Source organism: Aulonocara stuartgranti (assembly GCF_965226115.1).
Source record: "Aulonocara stuartgranti genome assembly, chromosome: 19".
Classification (NCBI taxonomy): domain Eukaryota; kingdom Metazoa; phylum Chordata; class Actinopteri; order Cichliformes; family Cichlidae; genus Aulonocara; species Aulonocara stuartgranti.
The window spans coordinates 22328547-22355000 of NC_138955.1; the positions used below are offsets into that span (position 1 = coordinate 22328547).

General features: G+C 42.3%; 1 protein-coding gene and 2 long non-coding RNA genes across 7 annotated transcripts; 2 read left to right on the forward strand and 1 right to left on the reverse strand.

Moving 5' to 3' along the window:
• Positions 1–443: 443 nt before the first annotated feature.
• LOC309695195 lies at positions 444–7541 on the forward strand. 3 transcript variants are annotated; one of them, XR_014273059.1, is made up of 4 exons: positions 444–1958; positions 3414–3521; positions 4293–4419; positions 7431–7541. It is a non-coding gene; the product is annotated as an uncharacterized lncRNA (long non-coding RNA). The 3 variants fall into 3 exon arrangements; XR_014273060.1 differs by lacking the exon at positions 444–1958 and adding an exon at positions 2170–3071; XR_014273061.1 differs by lacking the exon at positions 444–1958 and having other exon boundaries at positions 3218–3521.
• LOC309695162 (serine/threonine-protein kinase pim-1-like) lies at positions 6651–10593 on the reverse strand. Of its 2 annotated transcripts, XM_082515653.1 has the most exons (9): positions 8968–10588; positions 8343–8579; positions 8092–8217; positions 7874–7968; positions 7688–7735; positions 7385–7603; positions 7115–7295; positions 6858–7028; positions 6651–6768 (listed from the first exon to the last, which is right to left on the reverse strand). In XM_082515653.1, the coding sequence occupies exons 1-9, from the start codon at positions 9026–9028 to the stop codon at positions 6677–6679; spliced, it is 1230 nt and encodes a 409-aa protein (XP_082371779.1). In that variant the 5' UTR covers positions 9029–10588; the 3' UTR covers positions 6651–6676. The 2 variants fall into 2 exon arrangements, with proteins under 2 accessions (XP_082371779.1, XP_082371778.1); XM_082515652.1 differs by having other exon boundaries at positions 7385–7735; positions 8968–10593.
• Positions 10594–15369: 4776 nt separating this feature from the next.
• On the forward strand, positions 15370–25212 carry LOC309695197. 2 transcript variants are annotated; one of them, XR_014273064.1, is made up of 5 exons: positions 15370–15681; positions 16963–17140; positions 17940–18004; positions 25025–25048; positions 25132–25212. It is a non-coding gene; the product is annotated as an uncharacterized lncRNA (long non-coding RNA). The 2 variants fall into 2 exon arrangements; XR_014273065.1 differs by lacking the exon at positions 25025–25048 and having other exon boundaries at positions 25132–25207.
• Positions 25213–26454: the final 1242 nt, after the last annotated feature.

The following is a 26454-nucleotide window of genomic DNA, read 5'->3' on the forward strand; positions in this document are numbered from 1 at the left end:
AGAAAATAAGTAATTATGTAAAATATAATTAAATAAGTAATTACATTTTGCAGTCATGCCTAGCAGGAGGAGCTTGTTAAATTAATACTTTTTCAACATTTTACTAAGGCAAAATAATAATAAAATCTGCTATTTACTTTATCTGTAATATTTCTCTAAATGTCATCATTTGTGTTCCAGATTTGTTTTATTTCTGTTCTAAAAAACAAACAAAGCTTTGTAAGGTTTAATGGGAACAAACTACAAAACTTCTGGAACACTATCATTTGGACAGGTGAGACCAAAGTGTTTTTTTCTGTCATGGAACAGTTCATGGAGGTCAGAACAGAAACTTCACTATTGCTTTACAAGTCACTTCATTTTTTTCATATTAAAAAACTTTAATGAATATTTGACATGTAGTTATGTTTTTTATTGCTCTTGTTTATTTATTATTTATCCTACTTGTTCTGTTTACATTGTGCTATGTATATTTTTACAAGCAAGAGAAAACAAATTATCTGCAAATAGATATTAAAACGCAATGGCCAATAAACCATCAACTGTCACCAACCCAACACAGGAGACACCACCTGAACTGGAATCTAGATTCAATAATCAAAAATGCAAAGTTGATGGCCAGTTGATGGCCAATAAACCATCAACTGTCACAGACACACCATCACCAACAACAGGACCCAGCTCCTGAACCTGAATCTAGGCCAAACAATCAAAATTGCAAAAATCTGTTTGTGTGCTTGTGTGAGTGCTGTATGGGGAGCCCAGATGACTCAGACACAGAAGATTCAAACCAAGGGCAACCTGCCATTTCACAGCAAAATGCGGTTGTGAGCATAGTAAACAATTCCTTTGGTGGCACTAATACCATTAATGTCGGGAATAAAAATACTGCCCGGAATATTCAAGTTAATATGGGCTGAATGACTCATGCTTGTGCCTTAATTTTAAAAAGACCGTATCAATGTTTTTTAGTAAACCTAAAACAACCGTGGCTGCAGTAAAAGTCTGCTTGGGTGCACAAGAATTAATTAATGTTGAGGAATTTAAGTATTTGGGAGTGCTACTAGACTCTAAATTATCCTTTAAAAAACACATTAAAAAAGTAGTGAAAACTGTAAATGTTAATATACAGAACTTTAGACATATCCGCACATCATTAACAGACACAGCAGCGATTACATTCCTGCATTCTATGATACTGGCTCATATTGAATATTGTATTACAAGTTGGTCCTATACGAGCTCTGCTGCTATTGGGCCAATTGAAGTATGCTACAAAAGAGCATTGAAAATATTAGATAAAAAACCTTTTTCATATCACCATTGTCAAATTTTAGAAAAATACAAGTTTTTAAATTTTACTAATTTCAAATTATTTAAATCTGCCTGTCTAATATACAAAATTATACATGGTCTGGCGCCTCCACCAATGAGTGATTTTATTAAACAAAAGTCTAGCAGTGTTGCCGGGTCTCGACTGACTCGAGCCACTGTTAGAGGTGATTGTGAACTGGCACTCAGGCGGACCACCTTTTCACAGAATGCTCTGTCATATCAGGGAGTGAGCTTCTGGAATAGTCTTCCACTGTCAGTGAGGGAAAGTACAAGTCTACCCATCTTTAAGAGTCACTTAAAAGGGCGGCTGAGGGACACACAGCCTGAGGGACACTTAGATATAAGTTTAAAATCCTCACCTTTACGTTTATGTCTCTACAAGGTGAGGCCCCCATCTATATCTCGGAGCTTCTCAAACCCTATTCTCCAAAGCGAACTCTTAGATCCACTGATAGTGGTCGTCTATCTATTCCACGGACTCGTCTGAAAACAAAGGGGGATCACGCTTTTCAAACCCTGGCTCCAATACTGTGGAACGGTTTACCCTCCTCACTACGGACCATCGACACGGTGGCCTCTTTTAAAAAACAGCTTAAAACTCATCTGTTTAGACAGGCATTTGGGTAATATGTTGTCTTATTTTATATTTATATTGTACTATTGCTTGTTTGATATGCTTTTATATTTCTTCTAATATTGTTCGTTTGACATGTTTTTATGTGAAGCACTTTGTAACAGCGTTTTTGTCTTAAAAAGTGCTATATAAATAAATTTTACTTACTTACTTACTTACTACACACAAACATGTAATCATGTTTAATAATCATGTTTTATATTGGACGGGAAAAAGAGTTAGTGTATTACAAAAAGGGAAACAACTGTTAGTGCAATGGGTGAACGCAATCTCACGATGGTCAGGGCATGTACAATACTGGGGTTTGTGCAATATAATTGATGTGTTTCCGTTATTGTTATCTATACTGTCCTCTGTGTCCACTCTCCTTGTCATTGTTTGTTCTAGTATAATGTGATCACTGTTTTTGTCCTTGTCACATGACCTGTAAATAGTGTCTCTGTATGTTTTTACTAACTTGTGTTTAACACCAACCTGCCAGAGGGTCTGCAGATGGAAATTAGCCCAAGGCTATAATCTGGCATATTTACATTTGTTAAAATGTTCATTAATATGTATTGCCCCTCTTTCTATAATAAATAAATAAATAAATAAAATATCTTTAACAAACTGCAGCTAGAGCTCCCTCCGGGTTGAATGTAGTTTGCTTGAATCCTAGAAAACTAATTGGATTTTAAATTGGCTCTTTTTAAATTGATCGAGTCACTTGACACTTACACCTTTGATAAAGTCTTGCGTGTGTCAGCTTCCTTTTTACAGATACAAAAATATGTAAATGTACTGATCTGAATTATAATATTTCTGACTGTCAAAATTTCCCAGATTCAAATCGAATTAAATTGAATCGAATCGATTCGGGACCTTGTGAATTGAATCGATTCTAGAAATCAGTGACAATACCCAGCCCTACTCAACACTGCCCCTAGCATCCTGGAGCACTTCTGTCGTCTTTTGTACGTGTTTTGGAGTTTTTACGTGCTTCTGAGTTTTTACGTGTTTTGGAGTTTGTACGTGTTTTGGAGTTTGTACGTGCTTCAGAGTTTTTACGTGTTTTGGAGTTTGTACGCTTTTTTTGGAGTTTGTACGTGCTTTGTCTCTAGGGGTAACGTAAATATACTTTTATTTATTCACTCCACATGAAATTTAATAAATAAATCATATAATACAAAAAACAAATATTCACATTTCAACTTTTAACTATTTAAATTTTTCCTTTTAAACAAATTTAAAGTGAAACAACACAAAACACTGCAAACCACAACACAATTAAATATAAATTAAAATATGAAAACAAAAAGATGTACATTCTCTGTCATATGAGCCTGCATGAATAAACTTTCTGAATCCTTTATCATCCTCAACTAAAAATAGTTGTGGATGATTACTAGACCTTTCTAATGTGACGTTGTTGTCCCTGACTCTCTTTCTCTCTCTCTCCCTCCAGCTCTGTTCCTGTGCTACTGTGAGTGTAACTACTGCCCCTCCCCCCTCTGCCCAGCGCAAAGCACAAGGCTCGCATGCAGAGTGAAGCGGAAAAAGTGCGAGAGAAAGGGTGAGAGAAAGAAAAGAAAAAGAACACGGCTAGCGATAAGGAGCCGGCTCGTGTCGTTCACTTCAAAGACCCGGCTCTTAGAGCTGTTTCGTTCGCGACCGACACATCACTAATGTTTAATAGTTTTAGAACATTGGGCCTTGAGGATTGGAGCGGTTTTCCTCCTGCCCTCAGTTTGATTAAACCAGAATCACATCATATTTTCGGCGCTACACAGTAGTGAGATAAGTTTGTGGATGTTGTGTCCGCAGCTTCGGTTATCATTTTAACCTCTCGCTGGTTAGCTAGCGTGAGCCATAAGCTAACAGCTAACCTGGTTAATGAAGCTAGAGTTCCACGCACATGTAAACACAGCTCGTCTCTGCTGCTTTAACTGTTAAATCAGAAGGCAATACTGCGGTTGACGGGGTTTATTATGTGAAATAGTAGCTTGTTTAGTTTAAACAGCCTAGGCGGCTAGCTTCTTGCGTCTCCCTCTCCTGGGGTTGGAAGGGGCACGTTTCCTCTTTTTTCAGCCACGCAGACCGAGCTGTTTGCGTTCTCTTGCCTTGCATACGTTCTTATTCTGAACTTAATCTGGAATTCATTGCATAGTGTTTGTGCGGGATATAAATGACAAGATGTCGTTTTTCAACAGATTTAGTAAAAAAACCATGTCCAGTGTGAATAAAACTTTCACGGCAATCATCTGCTGTATAGACAGCTTGGCAGTTTATACAGGACTATAATGCCCAGACATGATTCTTTTGAAAACCGTATATCTTTCCACAGGTCTCAACTTCATATATCACCTAGACACAGAGCTGGATGAGGCCAGCACAAATAGCGGCCTATCGGACGAAGATGACTTCTTTGGGTCCATGGGATCAGGAAAGTCAGAAGCTGGGGAGTTGGAGAGGTAAAATTTCCTCAGAAGTCAATGTGCCACATGAACCATTGCATTAATAATAAATTTATTAATGCTCTATATCAACAGTTACAGACTATATAGAACAACTTTATGGAGCTTTATGTTGGCAAAGTGCAGATCAGCTATTTTAGGGTTGCCGACCCCTGATCTATTGCATAGCTTTCCTCACATCAGGAAGCTGTCAATCAAAATCAATACAGCTCTTCCTGCATCTGGAGCTTGTGAAAGACTGTGCGAGACTCCTGTGCCTTAATTTTTTAATGTGTTTAGATATATTCTGTTTGAAAATACTAAAATTTGTATATTTACTTATTTTTGTTTTTATAATAGCTTTTATTTTTAAAAAGTAAAAAATATATCAGACCTTACAACCAGTTACTCAGTACTTGAGTAGTCTTTTCACCAACTACTTTTTTACTCTTACGTGAGTAATTTTTTGAATGACTACTTTTCACTTTTACTTGAGTAATAATATTGTAAAGTAATTCTACTCTTCCTTGAGTACAATTTTTGGATACTCAACCCACCTCTGGAAAACAGCACTAAGGAAAAGCAACAAACAGAAGAGATTTGTTTGGGTCACGAAACACAAGGAATGAACATTAGACCAGTGGAAATCTGTGCTTTGGTCTGATGAGTCCAAACTTGAGCTCTTTGGGTCCACCTGCAACGTATTTGTGTGACACAGAAAAGGTGAACGGATGGTCTCTACATGCATGGTACCCACTGTGAAGCATGGAGGAGGTGTGATGGTGTCAAGTTCTTTGCTGATGACACTGTTGGAGATTTATGCAAAATTGAATCACACTGAACTAGCATGACTACCATAACTTTTGACTGGTAGTGTATATACACTCCTACCCTTCTTTCAACATCCAGTTTCCTGTGCCAGACCTTCTATTGATCCACTGAGGCAGACATGTAAAAAAACGTGAACTAAAGCACATTTCTATATATAACAGCCCGTTCTCACTCCCGAGGCGTAACATGTCGACGTTTTGTCACGTCCCGCGGCGTTCCTGAGGAACGCGAAAGGAGACCTTCGGCGTTCTTATGGTACGCGGCGGGTTATGGCTGGAATCCAGTGCAATGACGCTCCCGCGGTAATAGACGTTCCAGCCCTGTATTCCAGCCCTAAACCTAACCTTATCCATAGCCCTGACCATAACCTTATTCCTGACCTTAACCAGGACTTTAATAATGTTAAATAGCGTGCTACTAAGCGATTTGAAGAAAAAGAGCAAACGTGTAGATTCAGTCCAGACGGTTCTCATATTTCCTCTTTTTTCCGAGGTCGTCATTTAGGAACGTGGTGGGTAGCCGAAAACGTAATATGGTGACGATTTGTCACCTAGCGTAAAATGTTACGCTTTGGGAGTGAGAACGTGTTGTATATAAACAGGACTTTAAATCTACATCAACAGCTACTTCAGAGGAAATTCTTCAATAAACTGCAACCAAAGGCTCAACTCAGAGGACAAAACCCAACCTGTTATAAACAGTGTGACAGCAAACTTTCTCTTGTGTAAAGTTACAAATAGAATTATCCACAGGAGCTTTTATACATAATGAAGTTATAATTCGTCCTGTAGAAATTATTTAAGCTATATAGTTCCCTTTGTGATAACTCTGCTATGAATGCCTCTCATTAATTTTTTTAATTTTAAAATCAGACAGCCCACTATGAGCAAACAACAGTGGGAAGGAAAAACTCCCTTCTTGAAGGAAAAAACCTCTGTGACTGTCTTTGTGCACACTTTAACCTGATTCAGTTTTCTTACTTGTCAAAATGCACCATGGGTAAAAAAAAAACCCCAAAACAAAACAATCTTTGAAATAGTAATGAAGGAGAATCCTCAGCAAAGATGAATTAAACAAGTTTTATTTTGATCAAATTTTACTTTAAGTAAAACACATCTTTATTTGATGACATTAAAATCATCAAATAAAGACAGTTTTGATGGAGCTCCTGACCCAGCCCAAGCTCTCTATGAAGACGAGGAAAAACTCCCCAGGGGGCCAGATCGATGGGAAGAAACCTCGGGAAAGCCCATTCAAAGAGAGATCCCCTTTCCTGGGATGGCTGGTGGGGGGGGGGGTTACAGGAACTCCAAAAAAGCTAAATTTTTATTTATTTTTTAAGATTGACCCATTCTATCTATTCCTGTCCAACAGAAAAAAGAAAGGAAGTTACTACAATGTATCATACATATATGATAAGGTGTGAATTGTGCGTTTGTGTGTGTTATCTTAGCCAAGGGTGAAGCTGGAGCTCCTCCAGTGTTGGGCGCTTCTCCGGGACTGTAGTTAAACATGCGTCCAAGAAATTGCGGCATTCTTGAAAGAAAGAAAAGATCAAAAAGATGAAGATGATAGTTCTAGTGATCCAAGGCATCAGTGAATCTGGAAGTGTGAAGTTTTCTTACCTGTGGACAGACGCTTTTTGATGCTCAGTTTCTTTGTGAGGAACCTCTCTGTATTAAAGTCCCGTGCATGAAGCGCTTCATACAACACCACTCCCATTTGCCACACCGTGGTGGGTCCACACCTGTAGCAGCTCCTCCTGTACCACTCGGGAGGGGTGTGAAGAGGTGTGCCTAACAAACAGACCCAATTACAATTTCTTCTAAAACAAAAGACACAAATTGTTACATCTGTGAAAAGCAGGAGCAGAATATGTTACCATAGAAGATGCGATACAGAGATCGCTGCTTAACAAAGCAGCTCAGTCCAAAGTCAATGATGCGAACACGAGGCACATCTGAGCCGGTCTCAATCAGAATGTTTTCTCCCTTGATGTCTCGATGAAAGATGTGTTTATCCTCAAGTTCCTTTACAGCATCAACTAGTTGCTTCAGAATGACCTGAAAAAGATGAAAAACACAATAATGAGTTAATGCTTTTCTGCCTTGATTGAATGCTGTACAGTCTAAGGTTCTCCCAGTCAACCTACCTTGGCCTTGTCTTCTGTTAAAGTTCTTCCATTTTCTGCTTTGTAGTTTTGCAGGTCCACAGCGGGGACAGGTCTCTCCAGCACCAGGATCAGCTCTTTGCCAAGGTCGAACCACTCCAGCAAGGACACAGGTGCTGATATTCCCACTGACCCTTCTGCTTCACCTGCAAGTTTAACCATAATGGCCACTTCCACTGAGAGCTTCTTCCCGCTTTCATCCTGAAATATTACAACAAAGTGGATGATGAGGAACGCCGCATTCAATCCAGTAATGTAAAACTGATTCAAGTGTTGGACGCTTACCGCCACTTTGCAGTAGACTTTATTTTTGGGAATGTGTTTGATGGCAACCTAAAAGACACAGAGCATTGGTGAGCATTTCCTCAGTATGACATAATGAAAGGTGGAAACACAGCAGACGTCTCAGTTTACAATATTATCCATTATCTGCGTTACTGCCTGTCTTACTACCATCATCTGAACACTTACTGGAAAACGATCTTCTATCCGGTAGCCAGAAAACACTGCTCCGCAGCCTCCTTCTCCGAGCTGGTGCTCCTCCACATATCTGGCTTGGAATTCACCTGAACAGACAAAACAGCAAATCTTATTTTATTACAGCTGTGACACAAATTACTCTCCTCTGTAGCATAAATGTTCCTTTTGCCCTTCCGCTGAATATAAAACCCAAGCTGCTTGCTACTTACGTTTTTGGTCTGCCACTGATTTTTTGTCCTGGTCCACATTCCTTTTTTTTTTCTTGGGTGACTCTCTGTTGTCTCCCGTGGCCTTTCTTTTGCCATTTTTTGCGCACACCTGTTTGTTGTTCAAGTCTGGAGATGTGGAAAACACCAAAAGCACATCAGCTCACTGGATGATAGACACAAACACTAAACACCAATATCTTAAACCTAGCAACCACACTTAATCTACCCCCTTATTCAACTAATTAGCCTACCTTTACCAGAGTCCAACGAGGAGGATGCTTGCTCCTTGTCACCGCTCATATGATCAAGCAGTTTAGCCCTCTTTGCTTTCTTTGTTGTGCCCTCTCCATCTTGCACAACCTTGCGCTTTACTCCTTTGACCACATCTGAGCTGGTGGAAGGACCAGCCTGCTCAGCGACCCTCCTCCTTTTTATTGGGGTCTTCTTTTCAGGACTGGCCTTTCTTTTAGCAGTCCTGCTCTTACAATCTATAAACGACAACAACACAGTGGTGAAAAAGAGTCCCCGACATCAGGACTGGAAGCATTTTGATGGCAAAGAATTTGAAATTGCTTTTGCTTAAATTATTACAAGTTTATTCTTGGGATAAAAAAACTGACCAGTGCGAATTGATACTAGGTTTACTAAGTCTTAGATCTTGATGACACTTGTTGGTCTTTTTTTACTGTTGAGTCCAAGAGTAAACTTATTACATTATTTTACCAAAAGACCGGTAACCTTTCTTTGATTAGACATCTTGTATTAAAGCTATTTTCAATCAAACATATGATTCAATTGCTCTAAAAATGATTCACACAGTGTCAACATTTCTAGGATTTGTATTTTACCAGGATTTTATTTTATTATTTTACTTACCTTGATCTCCTGAATCTTTCTTATCGGCTGGAGTGGTAATTTTTCTTGTTTCCTTTTTCATTGTAATTTCGGAGAACTTTTAAAATTGAAAATGTAAACCGTAGTGAGTTAATATTGAGTTAATATTCCTTCAAATGTGCGCCTTTCAAATGCTTGACTTTTCTAACTGAATTCTGTAAGTGAGCTTTATAAGTAAACTCTGGAAACTACGGCAACACAACATAGAATCTTGCCTTTCAGTGACTTCACTGACTGCCAGTAGTTCAAAGTAGTTTACAGAAAAACACTCTGGCAGACAAAGCCATAATATTTCATATAATTCAATCATTTCATATCAATTAAACAGTTTCTTTCATTATCTTTCATCGTTTGTATAAAGACCTCATGTATGGATGACAGTATGAAGATTTGTGGTTGACCACACACTAATAAACACAGTGTCAGCTACATTGTCATCTGATTTAAAGTATTTATTATTGTACATTTAACCATCATGGTACGGAGTCTGTGACCCAGTGTTTTGTGTTTGTTGATTTATATTCATTGATTATTCTTATGTATGTTTTTGGTTCTCTTTATTGTTTTCTTCTTGTGTTATATTCTTAGGCTTTAGGTTTCTGTTACTTTGCCTTACCCCTGTGTCCCACGTGTCACGTCTAGTCATTCTTGTTTCCATGTTCCCCAATTTCTCCCCAGTTAGTCATGTCTCTGTGTCAACTCTGTGTCTTTGTAAAAGTCTCTTGTTTGCTGTTTTACTTTGATAGTCTTGTGTGCTATGTTAGTGTTTTCAGTTTTCCTTCCCCATGGTCTTGTTGTTTGTGATTTCTCGCAGCTGTGCTCTCATCCTGTGTCTTATTCCCTCATTTATCCCTCTGTGTATTTAAGCCCATTGCCTTCCTCTGTTTGCTGTTGGGTTGTCTGTGTATCATCCATGACATTTCCCATGTTCCAGGTTATCATTTGTTGTGCTCCATGTCTCAGATCTTTAGTTTCTTTATACTTGCTTCTAGTTGCCTCCCTGTTTAGTTTTTGTTAGTTTAGTCTTTGTATTCCTGCATTTTTGTTTGTTGTTTTGTGCTGCCTCAATAAAAGGCATATTTTCAGTTTAAGTCCTCGTCAGCCTCTGCATTTGGGTCCAATCTCTCTTCACTCCACACATCTGCCAGAGCAGTCATGACATTAACTTTCTTATTATATCAAACGACAGACCAATGAAAGATAAAGGGATAAAAACAGAGTGTGTGTACTATCAAATATAACAAGTTTTTATAAAGGACAACAAATGATGTTTTGTCACAAGCTCCCAGTAAAGGTTTCTGTTAAGTATAAAAAACAGTTGTTCATCTCTTGTGTTAGGTGCTGTTTTTATGCTCGAATGATTCACAGGTCAGTGTTAAGTGGCTTAACTGATGTGAAAGATCAGGAACCCACAGAGTGTGTGCGTGACTATCTGGTTTCTTTTATTTAGAGCACAGAAATGTCCCTTTTTGGTCTAGAACCATGGTCTTTTCCTGGCAGCCAGCTTTCCAGATTATTCCACACTCTAGTGATGGGATTTCCGGCTCTTTTTAGAGAACCGGCTTTTTCGGCTCAGCTCACTAAAAAGAGCCGGCTCTTTCGGCTCGCACATGGCTCTTTAGGTTGTTTTGTTTGCTTTAATTAATTTATTATTAACAACAATATAAAATTATGCACAAAATGAATTACTAATGTAAAAAAAGTGGTTTTATTTATATATGTTTATATATAAATATATGCGGTACCCCCTAGATTCAAAGCACGTACAAACTACAAAACACATTTCTAGCGTTAACTGAACTTCCAAAACAGAGCTACTAGATCACTTAAATTACACAGTTGAAAGCATGTGTGTATTGTTTGTGTATTTATACACATGCACTCATATATATTCAAATAATTTAAAAAAATGTTCATTTACCTGTTACTACCACACACCAAATCCGGTCGCTGGTACTTGCTGGCTTGTGTAGCCAGTAGGTAACAAAAGCTCAACACTGCGCCTAGCATCCTGGAGCACTTCTGTTGTATTTTGTACGTGTTTTGGAGTTTTTTACGTGCTTCTGAGTTTTTACTTGTTTTGGTGTTTGTACGTGCTTCGGGGTTTGTATGTGCTTCAGAGTTCAGACGTGTTTTGAAGTTTGTACGTGCTTTGTCTCTAGGGGTAACGTAAATATACTTTTATTTATTCACTCCACATAAAATTTTATAAATAAATCATAAAATACAAAAAACAACTATTCACATTTCAAATTTTAACTATTTAAAATTTCAGCTTTTTTCTTTTAAACAAATTTAAAGTGAAACAACATAAAACACTGCAAACCACAACACAATTAAATATAAATTAAAATATGAAAACAAAAAGAACATGCACATTCTCTGTCATATGGGCCTGCATGAATAAACTTTCTGAATCCTTTATCATTCACAACTGAAAATAGTTGTGGATGATTACTATACTTCTCTAATGTGACGTTGTTGTCCCTGGCTCTTTCCCTCCTGCTCTGTTCCTGTGCTACTGCCAGTGTAACTACTGCCCCTCTCTTCCCAGCGCAAGCACAAGGCTCGCATGCTGAGTTAAGCGGAAAAAAGTGCGAGAGAGAGGGTGAGAGAAAGAAAAAAAAAACCCCACGGCTCGCGATAAGGAGCCGCCTCGCGTCTTTCACATCAAAGATTGGCTCTAAGAGCCATTTCGTTTTTGTATTATATGATTTATTTATTACTTTTTATGTGGAGTGAATAAATAAAAGTATATTTACGGTGGCCCCTAGAGACAAAGCACGTACAAACTCCAAAACACGTAAAAACTCCAAAACACGTAAAATCTCTGAAGCACGCACAAACTCCAAAGCACGTACAAACTCCAAAACACGTAATAACTCAGAAACACATAAAAACTCAAAACACGTACAAAATACAACAGAAGTGCTCCAGGATGCTAGGCGCAGTGTTGAGCTTTGTTACCTAGTGGCTACACAAGCCAGCAAGTACCAACGACCGGATTTGGTGTGTGGTAGTAACAGGTAAATGAACATTTTTTTAAAAATTATTTGAATATATATGAGTGCTTGTGTATAAATACACAAACAATACACACATGCTTTCAACTGTGTAATTTAAGTGATCTAGGTAGCTATTTTGGAAGTTCAGTTAAAGCTAGAAATGTGTTTTGGAGTTTGTACATGTTTTGGAGTTTGTACGTGCTTTGTCTCTAGGGGCCACCGCATATATTTCTATATAAGCATATATAAATAAAACCACTTCTTTTTTTTACATTAGTAATTCCTTTTGTGCATAATTTTATATTATTGTTAATAATATATTAATTAACCCTTGTGCTCCCCAAAGGAGAATACAACACACAGACGCTTCTGAGTTTTATTTTATTTTATTTGAAATTACACTCACGATACAACTGAGGCAATCTGGAAGGCCATACCTTTTAGGGACATGTGCAATAGGGAGGGTGCGTTTTTAAAATGCCCCCCCTCCCTTTTTGATTACAATATCAACAAACTGTCTGTGTTTCAGGTGCTCGGTGCTGTACAGCGCCTTCGGTGGCTGTGAATACATCAGGAGACGTTGAATGGAAGGAATGAAATGTGGCGTGAGGAGTCTTTTCCTGATGCTGTAATAATGTGTTCAGCGTAAAAGTCATCCTCCAAGTATCACAGCAGGATGGAACGGACACACGCGCAGGCTCTGAGTTGGGAAACACAAGAATCTTTATTACAGCACACCAGGTGATCTATTTACAGAGGTGAGGGGGAAGTCGGGCTCCGGGGGTCCACACACAAAGGGAAAAGACGCTGAAAGTCCACACGCACTCCGTCCACTCCTCACGCTCCTCTCCACACTCCACAGAAAACACGATGACGTACTCCACTCCTCGTACACTCAATCACTCAGGAAACACAGGGGTTGGTCCAGGGAATGCAGGTCGGCAACGGTCCAGCGACGAGAAACACAGAGCTGCCGTCTTATAAAGGAGCTGGAACACTCGTAACGAGCCACAGGTGCGTGATGGCGACCAGGTGCGTGGAAGCCCACAGGTGAGCTCCGCCCTGGCAGAGGGAGGAGGGAAAGAGAGGAAGTGTCACGGCGAGCGAGATGAGCCGTGTGGAAAATAAAGGAGGATCCAAACGCAGGCACCTGTAAAGGTGTGATGGTGGTTTATTAAACACAAAATAAAAATGGACAAAAGGCGAACCGAACAAAGACTAAACTATACTGGGAACAAACTGAGTACAGAACACAAACCTGAACATGAACGAGAGCGAGCGGAAACAGATGGCAAACAAAAAACAAGGAGCACAAGAGTCCAGATTAAACCAAAAACAGGACAACACAAAACAAGACTATTCATGAGGCCACAGTAAAGTCTGGGGGTCGACCTGGAGGTCGACAACACAAGAGCCAAAACAGATCAGGGGGCCAACCGTGCACACGGCAACGGGCAAACAGCTCCGGGGGCCGACTGTGCACACGGCAATGACGGCGATGGGCAAACAGTTCCGGGGGCCGACCGTGCACACGGCGGCGACGGGCAAACAGTTCAGGAGGCCGACCGTGCACACGGCAACGGCGGCGGCGCAGGCAAAACCAATCAGGAGGCCGACCACTTGGAAGGCAGTGGCGGCCACTGAGCAGGCCCGGAGGTCGGCCGCGATGCCAGCGTCGGCGATGAACTCTTTCCGGAGGCCGTCCCCGAAGGCCATGATGCCAACTTAGAGGCCTGGAAAACGGCCAGCAGAGGCGAAGCGGAACAGGTCGAGCTGGCTCTGACGGCGGTGTGGCAACCGCAGGACCAGACGAGGCAGGACCAGACGAGGCAGGACCAGACAAGGCAGGACCAGACGAAGACGAGGCAGGACCAGACGAAGGCGAGGCAGGACCAGATGAAGACACGGAGGCTGGACCAGGCGTGGATGAAGACACGGAGGCTGGACCGGGCGTGGATGAAGACACGGAGGCTGGACTGGGCGTGGATGAAGGCTGGACCATATATACTAAACAATCTTGAGCCCACATCAAATATATGCCCATATTAACTTAACATAAACTGTATGGGGCCCACATAGACATTTTTCAGGGTCTGACTTGCATTTGCCCATGTGCGACCCATATAGTTTGACCAGGTGGACCCCACCTGTGTCATCAGTGCTAAAAATATATATTGATTACCTCACTTTGCCCCATATGGGGCCCACATAGACATGTTTTCAGGGTCTGACTTGTATTTGCCCATGTCTCACCCATATAGTTTGACCAGGTGTTCCCCACCTGTGTCATCGATACTAAAACATATATTGATTACCTCACTTTGTCCCACCTGGGGCACACAACAACAGCCTATCCTTAAATGACTGTGTTTGCCCATGTCTATCCCAGGTGGAAAACCCAAGTGGGTCCTACACGTGTTTCCCATTTTGGACCAAGTTAAGTGTTTCCCATGTTTGACCCAGCTAGGACCTACTAAAAGTGCCCACTTGGGATTGCCCATATGGGTTTAATGTGAAAAACCCAAGTAGGCCCCATACAAAAAGCCCAGTTTGAGCCCATGCCCACATGGTACCCATCCAGCCCGAGCAAAAACCAGGTGGGGCCCATATATACATGTTGGCTGGGTTTCTTTGGGGTTACATTCTTTTCCAAAGAGGTTCCTGCTTTATCTACAGCCTGAGTGTCATCACGATCTTTCTTGTCTACTGGAGTATTGGGCATGACAATTGTTTTTTCGGTTTTTCGTATTAAACTGAATTCCAGGTTTTTAAAGATGTTAAATTGAATAACCTTGACATTATTGGTATTTTGGATATTAGTGATAAGTCTGGCACCAGGGCAATCTTCTGCTGTGCTGTGCAAGTTGACTGTTGTTTCCTGTGAAATATCAACTGGCATTCCCGTGTTGCGGTCAACTGTGTTAGAGGTCTGTGCAAGTTCAGGAGCTGTCTCTGTCTCCATTGAGGCCACTGTTGTTGTGCTAGTGACTGCAGTGTCCTGGCAAAACCTCATTTCTGCACCTGCCGACAGTGAGCATAGGGCAATGACGTTATCTACAAAATTACACAGCCTTCCTACGGTGGCATTTTCGGCGTAATCAGACTGCAACTGTTGCCACTGCTCCTCATGTGTAACATTATTTAGCAATTCCTCTAGCAGTGGCCTAACATCATCTGCAGGAGTGGAATCACTCCTGACATTGTCTGGATTGCTCCTAGCTGTGTTGTTGTCCATTTTGCTTCAATATCTATTTGTTTGCTGTTAATTTATTCTCTAAGCTAGCGTTAGAAATTCCGAGTTACAAAGGGGTATTTAAGGGTTCGGTTTTAACTTAAATCCTTTGAAATGTATGACGTCTTTGAAGCCTTTGATCCCACTTCGAGGAAAAAAAAGAATGCGCTCGAAGTGTGTGGGTTGTTTGTCTCCGCCCTAAATTTCATCACAGCCTCCCATAATAATAACTTTAGTAATAGTAGCAGTTAAAATATTGTCTGGTTTCATTTAGCATTTATTCATAGTTGTTCCGTTATCGTTGATTGTTGATCTAATACAGTCGACCAGTTGACAACAATCATGTTGAAAAATCATTTATTTGTAGTTGGCCGGAAACTAAAGCTGTTGTCTCTTGGACTATTCCGTAGCACCTACCCGAGTAGTCGTCCTCGTCCCTGCACCGCACGTCGATCTCAGGTAAGAACGTATTTATTTAGTCATTGTTTGAATGCTGACTTTGCTTTGTTAGCAAAGGTGCTGTAAAGTTGTTAGCAGTGTGTCAGCTTGGGGACCTGCCACAGAATACCTTTGTGACGTCATTCGCTATGCTCCAGACCGGATGGGGAGTAAACTAAAAACAGTGAATAATACATTTAACAAAAATGTTTTTAGAAAATAAATTGTTTTCTTAATTGATGCAAAGATGTCTATTGTCAGTTTTTAAATTCCATAAAGCCTGATGCTTAATATTATAGGGCTATTTTTACGGACATGTTAAATTGTAACATAATGTTTAACAGATAATGGTTTCTGGGTTTTTTTAGATCATACACAATTGTCTTTTTGATTGTTTCATGGTACATGACCTGCCATATCCAATGACACATCTGCTTTCCAGTATCTTTTGCTCGTTTCTTGTCCTCTTCTTTTCTCTTTTTCCTAAACTGAGCACCTGATGGCTTTGAACTTTTCTTGTCCATCTTCCAATGGTTTTAATTTTGCACTCCAGTAGGAACACCCATCCCCCAACCCGAGGATCACCAAAACATAACCTACGGTAATAGACCTACACCTTAGTTCCCAGATTCGCTTTGTCTAGGGTTTATTTCTGGGATTTCGCACAACCCAGGATTCAAATCATGAATACATAATGAGCTTGGAGTTACAACATTATGAATGAAATGTGATCTATTTGGAAGCAGCAGGGCCCCCTACCCTTACGACAGGTTCTGTGTGAGACTTTAAATCATTAAACTGTAAATTTTAAATTGTTATTGATCCCTTTACCCCTGGTCCTAAGGTCTATATTTATTTTCTTACTCTTCTTATATTTATTGTTTGTTTACTTACACTGCAGTAACTGGAGCCTTGTCATCTCGCCTCTCTATATACTGTACTGTATATAGCAGAGATGACAATAAAGTTTACTTTGACTTCAGCACAGCAGCAAGCAGGCGCACCGAGGGCTCTCGCGCTCACCTTTCAAATAGAATTTTGAAAAAAATATTGATGCAAATTATAAGTCTGTATCATAATGTCTGGTGTTCTAGTGTTTGTTTGTTTGTTTGTTTTTATTTTTGTTTGTTTTATATTGCGAGTTGGTTATTAGATGCTGCTCCAGCCAGCAGTGAATCCGCCCTCTCCTCCCTGTGCCGCAAGCAGCAGGCGCACCTCGCAAATGGAGGGCGCCCCTAGGCCCTACTCCCAGCAAATGGCCGTAAGAACACCGATCGATTTTTTTTCACCGATCTTTTCCAGTGGATACTGGTGGATGAATAAGCGGGTGGAGCCGACTGGCACGATGAGAGTCGTGGATCACCTGGTGGTGCAGCACTGGGGGCCGCCAGTTCGCCACTTTTATGGGCATTTTCACCGTGATGTACGTGGTTGCGTAGGGCTGGAGGTGCCTCTTCTATCTGCACAAAAAACATTACGAGTGAGTCTCCCTGCACCACACACACACGCACCTCCATACCTATCAAAACACGGAGAAGGGCGAGTACAAGCACTAGTGACCTACATTTGGTTATGCTCTGCAGAAAGATAATGCAGCATGGTGCCACAGTAGACCCGGTGGTACTTGGGGATCCTGCAAACGCATCAAAATAGATGAAGGCATACATATACGGATGCATGCAGAAATGAACGCATTAATATGTTGCCTGTGCTTGATGCCAGAGGCTGAAGATTTCTATAAAAAGAGACAGAGACTTGAGTTTATTCACCCAGACAAAAGTAAATAAAGCAGCGAACCAGTCACGTGGTGTGGATGATCAGTCAGTGTATCCATCAGCACAGAAGGCTGTCAGCCATGTTAAGGAGAGGAGGAAATGGTCTGAATATATCTGCATCCTTTATTCTACTTATTTTATTTGACTCCCCACAAAAAGCATGCTAAATGTTAGTGTAATGAAACAGGAAAAGAAAGAAACACTTTGAGAACTCTAAAGAATAACAAGTTTACCTAAAGAACAACAACAACAACAACAAAAACAAAACAAAACAGTATTTTAGGTCTTTATGAATCAGCTTGCCTACATGTAAAAAAAAATAAATTCTGACCGTTTCAGTGTAGAAATGCTGGTACTTCCTCTCCACACCAGGAGCATCACCTACCTTAAATCAAAGGAAAAATTAAACAAGGTCTCAGCTGTGTGTTTTAAATCGTGTGTGTAGCTGTCATCTTGTTTGAGTGTATCTGGAGGTCCTTTTCTTCTTGTTTGTTTTGTGTTCAGCTGTGCAGAGTCCCAGTCTGGATGTGGACACTTCATCTTTCTTCACAGAGCTCAGTCTGGCGCAGGTAGGAATGCTCAAATACAAGCCAACACAAAATGTTGTGCTCACCAGAACGCAAAAGGGACACTGAATTGCTCCCAGGCCTCTGAAACAAGAGCTTCACAGTTCGGCTGTATGCTTTTCTTAAAGGCTGAAGAGAATTGTCTGTGAAGGTTCTCAGTCATCCAGGTCATCGTAGTCAAAGGAGCTTGCAAAGAAAAGCGTCTGGACTTCTTTAAGTTGCTTGAAGACGTTTCACCTCTCATCCGAGAAGCTTCTTCAGTTCTAAGGTCAAATGGTGGAGAGTCCCAGATATAAACCTAGTGGGAGTGATCCCCCACAGAGGGACAAAAGGACCCCCTGATGATCCTCTAATCGCCTGAGCCAAGGTGGGAAACTGGGCGTGGGTCCCAATCAGCCAGAGTTTCGGGTGAGTTGATTGTGAAACCTGGCCCCACCTTATCATGCAAATTCCTGAGGTCAGATGGCCCAGGATGTGAGTGGGCGTTAAGGCGTCTGGGAAGGGATCTCAAAACTGGATTATAGATGGCAGAGAGTTGGTGTCGTAAACCCCCGCCTCTGTTCAAAGATGGTCGCTCACAGTGGACATAGATGGCTTCTTTCACTCCTCTTTCAAACCATCTGTCCTCTCTGTCCAAAATGTGAACATTGGCATCCTCGAAAGAGTGTCCTTTAGATGCAGATGGACTGCAGAGTCTTGTCCTGTGGAGGTGGCTCTTCTGTGTTGTGCCATGCGCTTGTGAAGTGGCTGTTTGGTCTCTCCGATGTAGAGGTCTCTCCACCATTTGACCTTAGAACTGAAGAAGCTTCTCGGATGAGAGGTGAAACGTCTTCAAGCAACTTAAAGAAGTCCAGACGCTTTTCTTTGCAAGCTCCTTTGACGCTGAAGAGAATTATTTAACAGTTCATATACTAGACAGATAACTTAAGTAACATTAAAATGATCACAACGAGCTAATTTAACATGTCAAATTAGAGAACAGGAGTGTCAAATGTAAGGCCTAGTGGACTGAATCAGCCCAGCGTTCCAACTGATAAAGACCTCCCCGCTGGCCATTAGTCCTATAACACAGTAATTGATTAATAGCTGAACATTTTAAAATAACAGCATGAGCTCCCATCAGTGTAGCAGCTGCAGTGGTATTTACAGATTTATCCCCATTTTGCACTTAAATACAGGATGTTTTGTATGTAAACATTATTCCTGTAGTCACTCATTTCAGTTTTTTATTTTTTCCACCCTTCTGTCTGACTCTGTGTCAGCTGCAGTGATGTTGTGTGACCGGTTTCTAATGGAAACAGATCTTTTGTCACAGATTTGATATTTTAGAAAAGCAGACACGTAAAACAGGAAAGCAGGTTTACTCTGTCAGAAGAAACCACTTTTGTTTGGCATCATGTTTGTCTTCAGTTTATCTAGTTACATCCTGTCATGCCTAGGTTACAGTTTTAGTTCATGATTTATCAAGCTCCCCATTTGTCTCATCCCTGTGTGAAGTTTTCTGTGTCAGATTGTCATGTTAAGTCTTCGTGTGTTTATCTGTCATGATTTATGTCCAAGTTTTCTTTGTCAAGTTCGAGTCATGTCTGGGTTTCGTTATGTTTCCCATTTTATTTTGAAAGAGCCTTGTGTTTTTTGTTCACTGTATTTAGTTTCACGTCCCCTGTCCTGTCATTATGTTAATTGTTGTCAGCTGTTTTCCCTATGTGATTCCGCTTCCCTTGATCATTCCTTATGTGTACTTAATCTGTGTGTTTCCGCTCAGTCAGTGTCAGATCGTCTGTTAACCTCACCACAGTTTTCATAGGTTTGCCTCATTGTTTCACTGTGTCTCCTAGTTTACTCAGTGTTCATAGTTTTTTCACTGCCTTCTGTTAACACAGTGTTCATAGTCTCCTTAGTTTCTCTAGTTTCATGTTTTTCTTTTGCAATCAGCCACAATAAAGGCTCGCTTTATTTTTTGAAACTACGTTTGGTCTCCACCGTGTCTGCATCTGGGTCTACCTCTTTCCTCACACCGGCGCACCCCGCCATGACAGTACGATCTGACTATGTCAGACCCAGCGGAAAGTCTGGACGAGATTGGGGAGGAGCTGCAGCGGATCAGCCGGCTCATGACGCGCATCTGTGGCAGCCATAGGCGCCATCCTCCAGAAGGCGCTGCAGCTCCGGCAGTTTCTCCAGCTTTTTGAGGTGTTCGACTCTTTGGCCCCCACTTAAGGAGGAGCTTTGCACCCGTGCGCTGTTGAACGCCGCCTCAGCACCTATGACTCCGACCCATAAACGGTTGTCGTTGTCGTCGCTGCTGCCTCGCGAGCCGGAGGCAGTCATAGTAGGGACACTGAGGCTCACCGCTGCTCCGCCATCGTCTCACAGTTCGTCTCCGCCACAGTCAAGCTGCACAGCCCAGCGCACCGAGATGGTGGAGGCCACAAATTTCAGCGACGATGAGCAACAGCAGGTATTGCTGGCTTTACGGGAGGATGAGCTCCATTGGAAGCCCTGGCTCATTCCCGAGGAGGAGCTCTCACCTGTTGCACCGCCTCAGACCAGCCGCTTGCCCTCTCCACCCCGCTCGGACTTTACTTCACCTGCCTCGTTTCTGGCGAGGATGTGGGCAGAAGACGAGGAGATTGCCGCCACGTCACCCTCTTCTTCGGTGGCATCAGCATCCATCGTACCCACTTCCAGAAAGAACTGGCGTCAGCGCCGCTGCCGTCGCACCGCGCTACCCCCGGGGGTGAGTGACTGTGTGTCTCTGTCTCACGATCCATCTATAGAGAAGAGCGAGATTTGCATTGATTCGCCGGGGCTGGAAACTATGACTGAATCGTGTTCTGAGGCTGAAAGTACAGTGTTTAGTAGTTTTGAAAGACCTACTTCGGAAATAATGGATTTCGACCTCTGCTGTGAGCGGCAGCAAGCAGCTTGCACCCAGCTAGAGGAGGAGCTCCTGGGAAAGCCGTGGCTCATCCCCGATTATCAGCACTTGACTGTGTCTTCGTAAGTGAGGGCTCACTTGACTGCGGTCACATTTTTCGGGGAACACGCCTGGAGGTGGTGGAGGAGAAACCCAATTTTATATATATTTATATATATATAAAAAACACCCAGCTCGCCCCTGCGGGCGGTTTATCCTTCAAGCTCGGGTCCTCTACCAGAGGCCTGGGAGCTTGAGGGTCCTGCGCAGTATCTTAGCTGTTCCCAGGACTGCGCTCTTCTGGACAGAGATCTCCGATGTTGTTCCCGGGATCTGCTGGAGCCACTCGCCTAGCTTGGGAGTCACCGCACCTAGTGCTCCGATTACCACGGGGACCACCATTACCTTCACCCTCCACATCCTCTCGAGCTCTTCTCTGAGCCCTTGGTATTTCTCCAGCTTCTCGTGTTCCTTCTTCCTGATATTGCTGTCATTCGGAACCGCTACATCGATCACTACGGCCGTCTTCTTCTGTTTGTCTACCACCACTATGTCCGGTTGGTTAGCCACCACCATTTTGTCCGTCTGTATCTAGAAGTCCCACAGGATCTTAGCTCGGTCATTCTCCACCACCCTTGGGGGCATCTCCCATTTTGACCTCGGGACTTCCAGGTTATACTCGGCACAGATGTTCCTGTACACTATGCCGGCCACTTGGTTATGGCGTTCCATGTATGCCTTGCCTGCTAGCATCTTGCACCCTGCTGTTATGTGCTGGATTGTCTCTGGGGCATCTTTACACAGCCTGCACCTGGGGTCTTGCCTGGTGTGATAGACCCCAGCCTCTATGGATCTTGTACTCAGAGCTTGTTCTTGTGCTGCCATGATTAGTGCCTCTGTGCTGTCTTTCACTCCAGCTTTGTCCAGCCACTGGTAGGATTTCTGGATATCAGCCACCTCCTCTATCTGCCGGTGGTACATACCGTGCAGGGGCCTGTCCTTCCATGATGGTTCCTCGTCTCCCTCCTCTTTCTTGGGTTTCTGCTGCCTGAGGTATTCACTGAGCACTCAGTCAGTTGGGGCCACCTTCCCAATGTATTCTTGGATGTTCGTTGTCTCATCCTGGACTGTGGTGCTGACACTCACCAGTCCCCGGCCCCCTTCCTTCCGCTTAGCGTACAGCCTCAGGGTGCTGGACTTGGGGTGAAACCCTCCATGCATGGTAAGGAGCTTTCTTGTCTTTATGTCAGTGGCTTCTATCTCTTCCTTTGGCCAGCCTATTACCCCAGCAGGGTACCTGATCACGGGCAGGGCGTACGTGTTGATGGCCCGGATCTTGTTCTTACCATTCAGCTGACTCCTCAGGACTTGCCTGACCCTCTGCAGGTACTTGGTGGTTGCAGCCTTTCTAGCGGCCTCTTCATGGTTCCCATTCGCCTGCGGGATCCCCAGGTACTTGTAACTGTCCTCTATGTCTGCAATGTTGCCTTCTGGTAGTTCAATCCCCTCAGTTCTGACTACCTTCCCTCTCTTTGTTACCATCCGACTACACTTCTCCAGTCCGAACGACATTCCAATGTCATTGCTGTATAGCCTGGTAGTGTGGATCAGTGAATCGATGTCTCGTTCACTCTTTCATTTCATTTCATTTTCATTTCATTTTTATTTATTTCACACTTGGTACTACAAATCAAACAAAACAACCACATCTTCTGTCAACAAAACACAACAACCATGTGTGAAAAGGAGCAGGAAGAAGAAAATATTCTTATTAAACCCTGCCCCCTATCTACCATCGAACTTATATCACCGGTGGGCACCAAAAATCAGGAACAAACTAATATTGACATTTCTCTCCGGTCGAATCCCAAACCAACATCACATTCATTCGCCTTCTTCATACTGAGTTATCGTTTTAAACATATAACACTTTTTAAAACATTGTAAATTTATACAATTCTTTAAATTATAATGAAGTGAATTCCACAGTCTTATACCCCTAACCGTTGTGCTCATTAATCTTTGTGTAGTCCTGGCTAACTGATGTTTAAAATAAAATTTCCTTCTATTCTCTTCTCCCCTTGAACACATCAAAAATACTCTTTGTAACTTAAAAGGCAAAATATTATTTTTAGCCTTAAACATAATTAATAATGTCCGTAATTTCACTAAATCTCCTAATTTTAATAATTTTGGCATACAGCTTGATGTCATCCATGTACAGGAGGTGGCTGACAACTGACTTGTGCTATGGGCTTGGAGTTGGCCTCTAGTGTTGTACGCCACATCCCCATTGAGTTCCTGATGAAGGCTCTTAGGGTCCCATTGATCTTGTACAATTCTAGGCATTCCAGTATCCAGCTGTGGGGCATTGAGTCATAGGCCTTCTTGTAATCAATCCAGGCAGTGCACAGGTTGGTCAGTCTGGTCTTGCAGTCTCGGCTGATTGTTCTGTCTACCAGTAGCTGGTGTTTTGCGCCTCTGGTATTCTTGCCAATTCCTTTCTGTGTCCCACTCATGTATTGACCCATGTGCCTGTTCATCTTAGCCGATATGATGCCTGACAGGAGCTTCCATGTAGTACTGAGGCAGGTTATTGGTCGGTAGTTGGAGGGGACCGGTCCCTTCTTGGGGTCCTTGGGGATCAGGACCGTCCGGCCTTCAGTTAGCCATTCCGGGTGTCTCTCGTTAACTAGCAGCTGGTTCATTTGTGCTGCCAGACGCTCGTGGAGTGCAGTCAGCTTCTTCAGCCAGTAGGCGTGAACCATGTCGGGTGCTGTCCAACTCTTCATACTGGAGACCCTTTCTTGGATATCTGCCACTGTGATGGTTACTGGACCCTGTTCAGGGAGGTCGCTGTGGTCTGCCCTCAGATCCTCTAGCATTGCCGTTATGGGTTGCATCCTTCTCCCATATGCTCTTCCAGTATTGCTCCGTCTCCAGCCTTGGTGGTACTGTTCTCTTGCCACTGAGAACCACCTTTGCTGGTTCTGTGGAGAACAGCTGGTTTATTCTCCTGCCTTCTATCTCTCTGGTGTACCTCCTCAAGCGGCTGGCCAAGGCTGTGAGTCTTTGTTTGGCAGTTTCCAAGGCCTCAGGTATGGACAGCTTGCTGTATTTCTTAGGCACCTTATTTGTCGCACCTTTCTGCAACTCCGTTAGTTGGCTAACCTCCCTCCGTGCTACTTTGATCTTGCCCTCTAGCCTCCTTCTCCATGGAGGGTACTGCCCCTTGTCGCTGTTCAACTTGTAGCCAAGCAGCTCACTGATCACTGCTGCCGTATTGTATATCAGCTTGTTAGTGTCGGTAATCGTGGCTGTAGGTATTGCCCGTAGTGCTGCATTAACATCATCTAGCAGACCTTCTGAGGGTACTTCACGTAATCTTGGTAACCGGGTACGGGGGATCCAGGTTTCAAGCTTGGCCATGATCTTATTTTTCAGGTCAGTTCCTCTCGCACTCAACGATCCTTCTCCTATCGCACTTGGGGCTATGTACCCAATCTCGGGTGGGGGTGATGATATCACCCCCCTGACCTGGCATCCTGACTCCTCCTTGCCGTAGCATTTGTGTTGTACCTCGTCAATCTCTAGCTGTGAGAGCAGTCCCTTCTTTTCGAACTACTAGTTGTTTCGCCGTCATTGTGGATGTTGGGTATCGAAGAATCCATAGGTCCCTCATCCTATTCATGTAGCCCCTTCCGCCGGGGTTACTTGCGTAGTAGCATTCCAACAACGCCCTGTTTTCGTCTCTTGCCCACCGATGCCTTCTTGTTCCAGTAGCCCACTTTTCGTCAGGGTGCCCTGGTTCCTCAACACCTGACGCGGACCTTGTTGATCCGGGCGACGTCCGAGCCGGCATGCCTTCATATTTATCTGTCTCGCTCATGTCTGCGGTAGGCTTGCTTAGCATAGGGGGTCTAGCCTTAGGATACAGACGCCCCTGGCAGGAATCGAACTTGCGATCCTCTGTTCCAAAGGCGTGTAGTCTAACCACTACGCTATCCAGCTGCTTATATATATATATATATAATGCAGTCTATATGAATTATTATTGTTACTGTCAAGATTTTATTTGATATCTTTTTGTATTTTATTAACAGGCAAGGCAGTCCTTGGGTCTCCAGGTACACCATCACATCACCACAGCATAATTTTGATATGAAAATCTTTATTATAAGTTTGTTTTTGTTTTTTGTTTTTAATCTAGGACCTGATGGAACTGTGATTCTGACCCCTGCCGATTTGCCTACACTGGGGTTCACTTCAGCTGGAATAGCAGCAGGCTCCATCGCTGCCAACCTGATTCCACATTTAGCACTCGCTAATGTAGGTGGAGCAGGTCTCATAGCAATCTTGCAGTCCTGGGGTAAAAAATTTTTTTTGTTATATATTCTCTCTCTCCCTCTCACTCTCTCTAAATGTGTGTAAAACAAAACCAAGCAAACAGACATGTTTTCTCATTGAGCGGGAACAGGATCAGCTTCAGGTAAATTCAGAATAGTAATATTTTAGTCCACTTCGCTTTTGATGTTTATCTAAGTACATGTCAAACATATAAAATGCTCTTATTGAACACGTCTCTATAAATAAATGTTCACGACTAAAATAATTTATGTATCAGGTGGTGAAGATGGAAAAATAAAAGCTTTGCTCATGTTGAACAAGTATAACAAACAGCTAATGGTGTCTAATGTGATTTTACTGTAGGCGCAGCATGTCTGTCTTGGATTGCCCCTTTATTGTTTGGCAGTGTTGGAGGAGCAGCAAGTTGGATGTTCACAATTGCGTGTAACGTGACTGTGAGATTTGAAGGTTAACACACTGAATAAACACAAATTTTCAAACACTTAGATAAAGCATGTGTTGAGAACTGAATTACAAAAATCATTGATAAAAATTGTTGCTGATTTTTACCTGTCATTTTGAAGTAAAATATTATTGTAAAGGGTAAAGATGTTTTATCAGATCCAAAGACTGTTTGACGCTTCTGTTCTCTTCATGAATCTAATGTCAAAATAAAAACACATGCAAAATAAAAGTATAGTTGGTTTTATTGTAAACACCATAATGTAATGTACAGTAACAATATCAAATCCATAGTCCATAAATGCATCACTCTTACAGAGCCAGTAATCTGACTGTGTTCAATGGGCTCAAACACCTGTTTCAGTCAGTGACGGGCAAGTTACACCTTTTTTGTCATGTGTTTTTTTCCTGGGTTTTCTGTCCCTCTCCATTAAAATTAAACTACCATAAAAACGAGTGACTGTTCATTTCTCTGTAACTGGGGAAGCATACAAATTGTTTAGGGTTCAAAATTTTTTTTCTACCACTGTAACTGAAACGTGGAAGAAATATAGAGACTGGATTTAAAGGCCTGAAGACAACACTGACAATTTGAGGACTGAGATCACTTACAATAATATCATTGATGGAGATACAAATTAAGGCAGATATGTAAGAAAGAAAGTCTTTTCGTTTTTTACCCCGGCTCTTCACTGATATACTGCTTGGTGCTTGTTTTCTGCAC